We start from the raw sequence: 8575 nt of genomic DNA on the forward strand, positions 1-8575 counted from the left end.
TTGCTGGAGGTGAGGCTGCAGCCCATCTCCTGTGCAAAGTGGGACTGTGCTCGTCTTCAGTGCTAGGCTAATGGCTTTTTGATTTGATTCTTCTTGATCACAAATGATAGGAGCAGCAAAGGGAGCTTAAACTGTTCAGGGCTTTTCAAGCAGCATTTTCTAGCCTTGCTATATCCAGTTATCTATACTTTGCTCCTACTGAAGACTGCTGGGCTGGGTTTTCTTCTGCAAAACAGCTTGAAACTGGCTACATCTAACTGCAAGCTCCAGCAAGCAGTAATGTCTGGTCTTGAAATGAGGACTGTCACCACTGCATCCATTGCTGGCTCTCCCTCTTCCTCATCCTGTCCCTGGGGCAGGGCAGGTTTCTTATCTCTGCAGCCCGAGTCCCAAATCTGGAGGGAAATTAAATACCCACACAGGGTTATGGCGTGGCACGAGTCCTCCACACAACCTGTAACGAATTTAAAAATGAGTTTTAGGTTAAACTTTCTGTGCGTAATTGCTCGAAGGGGGGGTTTGCAACGCCGCCCCGTTTCAGAGCTTTGACGAGAGTCATCTCCTCAGCCTTTCCCACCCCAGCGCTCTCGGTCTCACTCCGGCTGCGGGAAGGAGCCGGAGGCTGCTGTCCGCTGGCGCCAGGGCCGCCCCTCCGCTGCCCGGCCCGGCCTAGGGGCCCTCCCGGCAGGCGCCCGAGCCCCCGCTGCCTTCAGGCCCCGGGGTCCCATCAGCACCCCGGGGCGCGCAGCAGCCGCCAGCCGCGGGAGCCCCGCGAGCCGACCGGGGCAGGGCGGGCCGGGGCCTCCCGCCGGCGGGCGGAGCGGCGCCTGCGCCGCGGCCCCGCGGGGGACCCCCGTGCCCGGCGTCTCGCGAGAGGCGGCGGCGGCGGCGCCCGGGTAGCGGCGGGACGGGGACGGGCAGCGGGAGGAGGAGGAGGAGGCGAGGAAGGCTCCGCTGCCCGGGCGGGAGGTGAGCACGGGGCCGCCCACGGCGGGGTGGGCACGGCCTCTGCCTGCGGGCAGGGCAGGGCCCGCGGGTCGGCGCCTGCGGGGCCGGGTTGGGCGGCGGCGCTGCCCGGGTGAGGCGGTCCCGGCGGGGGGTGCCGCCCCGCGGCGGGGCCGGGGCCGGGCGAGCTCCGGTTATGAGCCGCAGCCGGGGCACGGCGTCCCCGCCGCCTTTCCCTCTGCTCTCCGCCGCGGGCGCAGGGTGCCAGGTAGGGCGCAGCGCTGGCCGGCTCCGCGGGGACCTGGGGCGTCGTGGGCTGGGCTGGGCTGGGCGGTGTTGCCCGCCCTCATGCCTCGGCTGTGGCGGGGAGGCGGTTGGGTCTGCGGGCGCTCGGAGGTCTGTGGGGTGGCGGGCGGCTCTGCGAGGCAGTTCCCCTTCTCCGAACCGTGAGCCGCTGTCTTTCCCCGCTGTGCCGCCGGTGCGGGGCCTGGGGCTGGGTAACACCCCGCTTGTGCAGTGTTGCTGTGCTGTTCTGCAGCCTGTGTTGCTTCTGGACTCGGGAGCGTCTGCGGTCCGAGCGGCTGCGAGAGCAAACGCAGGAAACAGCCTCCTCGTCGGAGGGTTTCTATCGACGGTAGAGCATGGCTTTTAACGTTATTTCTCAGAGACGGCCGTAACGTGATTAATCCCGCTTAAACTTCACGCACAAAACTTCAGTGCAGAGCTCGAGTACATACAGCAGAAACCTATGCTTAAATCAGGCGTTTGTAAGGCGAACGCAGGCGATGCGAGTGGCAGGATCTGATTTCTGGCCTCTGTGTTGACATAAACCAAATGTTCTCGGGTTTTCTTGGCCCAGTCTGTAGCCACCAAGGCTTACTGAGACTCTTCTTGCATCTGTAAGGCCAGGAACAATGGGTGTGCTTGAAGTTTGCGACAAAAGTAATTAACGAACAGGATATGTTGCTTTTTGGGAATTTCCTTTTGGAAATCTTAGAAATATGGTTATTGAAACAACCTCCAAGTATGGATATTAAAAAAGAGGCAACTGGTGCTGCCAAGCCCATACAAACCAGGCTTTGTGGCAGCGATGGGAAGGCAGGCGCTGGGATAGCTACGTAGATTAGGACGTTCTTTTGCTGGTCTCTAGCATATATGTGCTAAGTTGGGGTAAAACATACAACGTAAGCCCTATTTTTTGATTACACTGTGCATTTATACTAATGTAAGCCTCGATGTCATTACATGGGTTAAAACTTCCCTGCTCTGTAAAGGGCGCTAGATTTTTGGAAAGCTGGGGAGAAGCGATTTATTGAGTGATGGCCAAGCGCATGAAATGCGTTTCTGGTTATTGGTACAGCATCCATCTGCTTCGGCTGATGGGAGCTTGTTCTCCTGCACCTGCAGGAGGTGAAATTGATTCCACTTTTCTAGAGCCTGCTTATTCAGTAAGCGTAATTGGTAGCACATGTGTACCGTGATACGTGGGTAAAGAAGGCTGTGTGGGTCAAGCGATTTCTAGTGAATGCAGGTGCCCCGAGGGAAAGTATCCATTTTAATTTGGGTGGTTTGTATGTTTTTAAAAGTTCTCATTCCACCTCTTCCTCTCTTCAGAAGCAGGCAAACCCTGACCAAGCTACCTGAAATCCCCTCTCTTCTTACGTTAGAACAAGTGGGCGCTGGAGGAGGTGAGCTGGTGCTTAGAGCATGACCTGTGCCTTGTGCTTCCCTGCAGGGAGTTAGGAGCAATGGGAGAGGGACAAGCCTGGGGAAACAGAAAGCAAGAAGGGATGGAATCTGTACCCAAGCTTTGAAGGCACAGTCCCTTCGAAACCATCGCAGTTCCTAGAGAGGGGTTATTGTCCCCTGTCTCTGGTACATGCCCATGTGTAAGCTCCTTTATTTTCTGTAGACCTTACTGCTCCTGTAAGTGAGCTGGAGTTACTTTCTTTTGCAAAGAGAGGCTGTGAGAGAATGTAGTCGTTGCACAAAGCCGAGAGGAAAGGAAGAAAGAGACAGGAATTACTTAAGCTGCTGTTTGCCCTGAGAACAAACAGTTACAATCGGGCTGTGAAGTGCAAATAAGGTTTCCAAATCCCTGAGGAGTTGCATCTGCAGTAGCTTTTGCAATAAGAGTGCTGGGGACACATCCCCCCTTTCTGGTTTTAAATGACAGTTTGAGAGGCAGTTATTTGACATGGCAGCTTGTGATAGGAGAGGATGGGACCAGTGACCTCAGTATCTTTCTCAGGCCTGGGATGGGGTCCTTGGTTCACACCCAGGCCAGGTTCAAGGTTGAGATGATCATGGGATGGCTGCTCAGGGGACTTTGCAGGATGCTTATAGCACTTGGTCCATTTCCCGGTGTGCCAGTGTTGTGTCACAGAAGCAGCTTTGTGTGGATCCTGGTGCACGTTCTTGTTGGCTGGTGACTTTGGGTTAAACTTGAATGTAAATTCTTGGTTCCTCCTGGAAGCTTTTCCTTTTGATTCTGGCAAGGGGAGGGTGGAGGCGCGGTCCCTCTGATGTGCACAGAGACCTCTAATTTGTGCTTTCAGTCTGGTATCTTTTATGAAGTGCTCAGGAAGAGGATGTATTGTAGTCAATAGAGTAACTCTGTTTTCTGTAGTGTTTGTCTCACGAGGGATAATTAAGCTGTGTTATTGCTCTTTTTCCAGGGTTCCTCTCTGGTACTGATAGAGTTAATAGAAGCGGAGTCATTTCGATTCTGTGCTGCTTGCTGCTGTGTGTCTTGGAAAAGCCAAACGCTCTGGCAGGCCTGCGTGCTGTGTCCTGGAAAGCAGGCTCTAGCCCTTGGGGTTCGCTCGGTAAAACTACATTATGGTGGTGGCTTTGACGAAGAGCCCTCCTTCCGTTCGCCCGAGGAATGCGTGTGCCACACACAGCGTCTGGTTTGCTTCTGTCGCTGCTGCCGAGAGGGTGATCTGTCCGCACGGGGTGGGACGGCTTTGCAGAAATGCTAGCAGGCTGCTGCGCTGCCCGGAGCTGTGGAAGCTGCTGGGTAGAGGGATGGCAGAAAGGGATGTTCTGTGCAGCTCTCCTGGCTTGCTGCATTCCAGCCAGCCTAAAGGTCTCAAGCAGCGTTGGAAACAGTGTGCTAGGAATTATGTGCGCAGTGGGCACCCTATTCATCCAGAATAGGAAGCAGTCCCTGTCCTGAGCAGCTAACCGGCTCAAAAGCAAGAACAGATTCAGGCAAAATGCAGACCCAGAAGTGAGCCAAGCAGTAGGCTTGGCAGCGTCACTCCATTATCTTCTGCTCTTGGACTGAGATGCTTGGCCTGAAGTGCTGACGCACATATATAATTTGCCCCTTCTCTAACTCTGTGCTCTTCTCTCTGGGTGTTTCTTTTTAGATCTGCTCCATCCTCAATCTTGACTAGCTAAACGTAGAGAATTACTGCTGAGTAATACCTGCTTCTTGCTCTGCAGAGTGCAAGGTGTTATGTCTGCAGTTCCTCCAGCTCCTCTTTACATGTAGAATAAGAGCCTGGCTCCTGGAAACACGGCGTTTGGTGTTGCAGTGCAAAGCCACATGTTAAGCTACAGCTACACTGAATTTCTGGCTCTCCCTACCTCCAAAGTGTAAATAAATTCACCAGAGTGGGAAAAACATAAACCTTCGGTTCTGTGTTTGTCTTTTGGGACGAGCTGAGCTAATACTTCAATATGTAACCATATCTGGTATGGTTGCTGTTTGTTACTAAGTTCTGGTCTAATGCTTTTGGTCTAGTGTTAGAAACCAGGACTTAGGTTGTTAAAATCTGGCATCCTTGAGGCGTAGGCACAGCTACGCAGGTGGCTTTTTAGACAAGTCATTCAATGCAAGGCTGCTGTGAGCTTCAAAAGTGCTGAGCACGTTTCACCTGGGAATGACAGAGCTCAGCACTTCTGTATATCTGGACTCTCAGGTTCTTCACATCCCTGTACAGGGTGGCCTTGGTGCCGTTTGAGGGTGGCGTGTGAACTGGCTGGGTAGCAACCTCTGTGTTCCTGGAGGAAGAGAGACCCAGTCTTCATTTTGAAAAGCCTTTCAGGGCAGCTTGCCCTCAAGTGGTTTTGTTTTCAGAGGTAGTGTTTGTAGGGTTTGTTCTAAGTAGAAAGAATGGGGATGTCTGCAGAAAGGGCGGCTCTTGTTTCCTATCTGTAGATGCCGTTCTCGTGTTTATAATCAGGGGCTGGACTGTGCTTGGAGGGGAGGAGGAGATTGGAGTGATTACTTTTTGCTTATCTTTTGAGGTTAAACCTTGCAGAGAAAGACTGTAAAACAGCAAACCTTAGTTTCTCACTCAAAATATCAGATAGCTGCTCCTCACTTCACTGTGTTGTTCTTCCCTGGCTGTAGGCACTGGGTCCTTGATCAGCTGGGGAGAGAGCAAGGCTGGTTTGCCAGCCTGCCCCTGTGTGGAGCCTTGGACCAGAAAACACGCATCAGGGTGGGGAGATGGATCTCCCTTGAGGAGCTTGCTGGTGGAAAGGGGCTGGGAGTCAGCAGGGAAGCAGGTAGCGTGAAAAGATGGGACTGGTTGAAGTAAAAAAAAACTAAACCTGCTGCGTCTTCCAGAAAAGATCTGAGCTGCCCTTTTAACAGTGATTTCTTGGCTGTCTTTGGTGATCAGGAGTCGTTAGGGATAAGTGTGATGATAGAAATATTAATACGTTAAACCAGGAAAAGAAGTCCTGACTCAACAAAGTCCGGACGTGGACAAGATTTACCAGAGCATCCTTAATCTCAGAAATCATTCAGTTAAAAGTAATCATTCCTTTAGATTTTTATTCATGTGTGGCTCTTACTGGGGCTGTGTCCCTTTGTGGGTTTTTGTAGGAAAACTGTGTAATCTCTGTTCTTGACAAAATGAAGTAGCTACCAAGAAAGGTCGTGGAGGTAACATCCACTGGGTGCCTTCACACAGATTAGATAAGATAGTACGTTCAGGTCAGTGATGTTCTCTCAGCAGGGGCTTGCTTTAGCCACTGAAGCAACAGCATTTCCAGCTGTGTATTTATAGCTCCAATAAGGTCTTTGTTTTCAGCACAGTGGTACAGAACATCTTCATGGGGAGATGAGACCACAGTGTGATACCACAAGCTAAAATCATGGATTGAGCCCTCTTTCTTCCTGTTGTGTGTTAGATATGTTTAAAAATCAAGGAGGTCTGAAAGGTAGTTGGCTCTGCATATTTCCTGTATATATTTCTATTTTTTAATACACTCAAACTTCCCTCTGTAAACTCTAGGCCTGAAATCTTTATACTTTATTTATTTTTTTAAACGAAAACAGAGCTTCTCTTGAAATCACCTGAGTCTAGAAGCTTGAGATTGATTAAAAAACCATGATTGCTATGGAAACTGTTAAAATCACAATACATTATGCCTCCTTTTGGCCAGTTAGCTCTTCTCTGCGAGGTCTCTGTGGGTACCTCAGACTCGCACAGCTCTCTCCATGCGGAAACAGCCCCGCAACAAGTCTAGATTGTGCAAGGTCATTCTCTCCAAACCAGAGTACGTAAGGGTTCAACTAACTTTTTTTCTGGTACCTTTCCAGGCTCCTGGTCTGCAGCACCATGCTGGATCCTAAGCCTCACTCTGCAAGCCGGAGGTGAATCCAGGTGAAAGCCAGCTATCACAGTAGGTGTCAGGATGACCAAAGCACGGCTCCTCCGTCTCTCTGTGGTGCTGGTCTCCATCTTCATGATCCTCCTGATCATTGTGTACTGGGACAACGTGGGAACAGCTCACTTCTACCTGCATACATCCTTCTCCAGGCCTCATTCTCCAGGAGCCATCCCTGGTATCACGGCGGGTGAAGACTGGGAAGCCTTGCCAGATGTGGATGACTTTTTGGCAAAGCTGCTTAGTTCAAGCCTGAAACAGAATAGCTCTGTCCCCCGAAAGACAGAGCAGCTGCTTGTCCAGGGCTCCAGCAAGCCTGTGGTGAGCAATTTGGAGGAGAACGTGCGGGGCTATGACTGGTCTACACACAATGACAGAAACAGCTTGGACCAAGAGAAACTGCAGATAGAGAGGCAGAGAACGTTGCGGGAGTTTTGTGCCAATTCCAGCTTCACCTTCCCCACCAAGGAGCGCTCCTTTGATGACATCCCAAACTACGAGCTCAACCACCTGATCGTGGATGACCGCCACGGCATCATCTACTGTTATGTCCCCAAGGTGGCCTGCACCAACTGGAAACGGGTGATGATTGTGCTAAGTGAGAGCCTGCTGGACCAGGGGGTCCCATACCGGAACCCTCTGGATATCCCCCGGGAACACGTCCACAACACCAGCACCCACTTGACGTTCAACAAATTCTGGCGCCGTTATGGGAAGTTCTCCCGACACCTCATGAAGATCAAGCTGAAGAAGTACACCAAGTTCCTCTTTGTACGAGACCCTTTTGTCCGCCTCATCTCTGCCTTTCGCAGCAAATTTGAGCTGGAGAATGACGAGTTCTACCGGCGTTTTGCCATCCCCATGCTAAAGCTGTACTCCAACCATACCAACCTTCCCACCTCTGTTAGTGAGGCCTTCGGGGCAGGCCTCAAAGTCTCCTTTTCTGACTTTATCCAGTACTTACTGGATCCCAGGACAGAGAAAATGGCCCCCTTCAATGAGCACTGGAGGCAGGTTTACCGTCTGTGCCATCCGTGCCAGATAGACTACGATTTCATCGGCAAGCTGGAGACGCTGGATGAGGATGCTGCTTATCTATTGCAGCTCCTCAAAGTGGACAGGCTGCTTCGCTTCCCTCCCAGCTACCGGAACAGGACTGCCAGCAGCTGGGAAGAGAACTGGTTTGCCAAAATCCCACTGGCTTGGAGGCAGCAGCTCTACAAGCTTTATGAAGCAGATTTTGTACTCTTTGGCTACCCCAAGCCAGAAAACTTGCTTAAAGACTAAAAGTGATAGGGTGGTGGGTGTGGGAGGGACCATCTGAAATACCAAAAAATGTTTAAAGCCTCCTCATTTTTGCTCTTAACTCCCTTTCCCATACAGGTTGGTACAACGGAATATATTTTTTCTACTGCCTCCCCTTCCATTTTTGCAATAATGCCAGAGTCCAGGGTATTCCAGCCAGCTGTGCATATGCAAAAAATGCCAGTTTTTTTTGTTATCATTTGTTTTCTGTTTTTTAAAATGTCCCCATGTTTTGCAGTGGGTTGCTGCCCTTGGTCACTCTGCCAGCTGTGTCCTTCAGTAGCTTTTTATTAATACTTTTTAAAAATTAATATATTTAAGATATTTAATACAAAGTGTGTGTCGTGGCAAAGGAAGGGAAGGAATAAAAAAAAAAAAAGTAAAAGAAAAACCCAAGAAATGATGCACCTGCCTCTGTGTGTTGCCTCAGGGCTGCTGTTTTGAAGGTCTGAGGTTTGCAGAGCACTCCAGTCTCTTTGGGAGCTGGCTTTGTTGGTGGTGCCTTCGCCAGCCATGTCTGCTGGTGGTCGCTCTGAGTTGGGCTCAAGGCAGATTGGATGGGTCGGTGCCTGACTCTGCCAGACAGTCCTGGAAGAATACCAGTGCTCTGGTGACGCGTGTCGCTCGCAGCTGGTGAGCGTGACGCCAGGGTCACAGGAAGGACATGGCGGCTGGGAGCAGTGTCGCCAAG

General features: G+C 51.3%; 1 protein-coding gene across 2 annotated transcripts; it reads left to right on the forward strand.

Moving 5' to 3' along the window:
* The first annotated feature begins 885 nt into the window (after positions 1-885).
* Positions 886-8265, forward strand: CHST12 (carbohydrate sulfotransferase 12). Of its 2 annotated transcripts, none has more exons than XM_068423377.1 (2): positions 886-969; positions 6512-8265. In XM_068423377.1, the coding sequence occupies exon 2, from the start codon at positions 6607-6609 to the stop codon at positions 7864-7866; it is 1260 nt and encodes a 419-aa protein (XP_068279478.1). In that variant the 5' UTR covers positions 886-969; positions 6512-6606; the 3' UTR covers positions 7867-8265. The 2 variants fall into 2 exon arrangements, with proteins under 2 accessions (XP_068279478.1, XP_068279479.1); XM_068423378.1 differs by lacking the exon at positions 886-969 and adding an exon at positions 1159-1213.
* Positions 8266-8575: the final 310 nt, after the last annotated feature.

The sequence above is a fragment of the Nyctibius grandis genome, chromosome Z (genome assembly GCF_013368605.1).
Source record: "Nyctibius grandis isolate bNycGra1 chromosome Z, bNycGra1.pri, whole genome shotgun sequence".
Classification (NCBI taxonomy): domain Eukaryota; kingdom Metazoa; phylum Chordata; class Aves; order Nyctibiiformes; family Nyctibiidae; genus Nyctibius; species Nyctibius grandis.

Excerpts from the sequence above, each read along its gene's own strand:
- CHST12 (XM_068423377.1), top strand. The coding sequence starts at position 6,607 with ATGACCAAAGCACGGCTCCTCCGTCTCTCTGTGGTGCTGGTCTCCATC.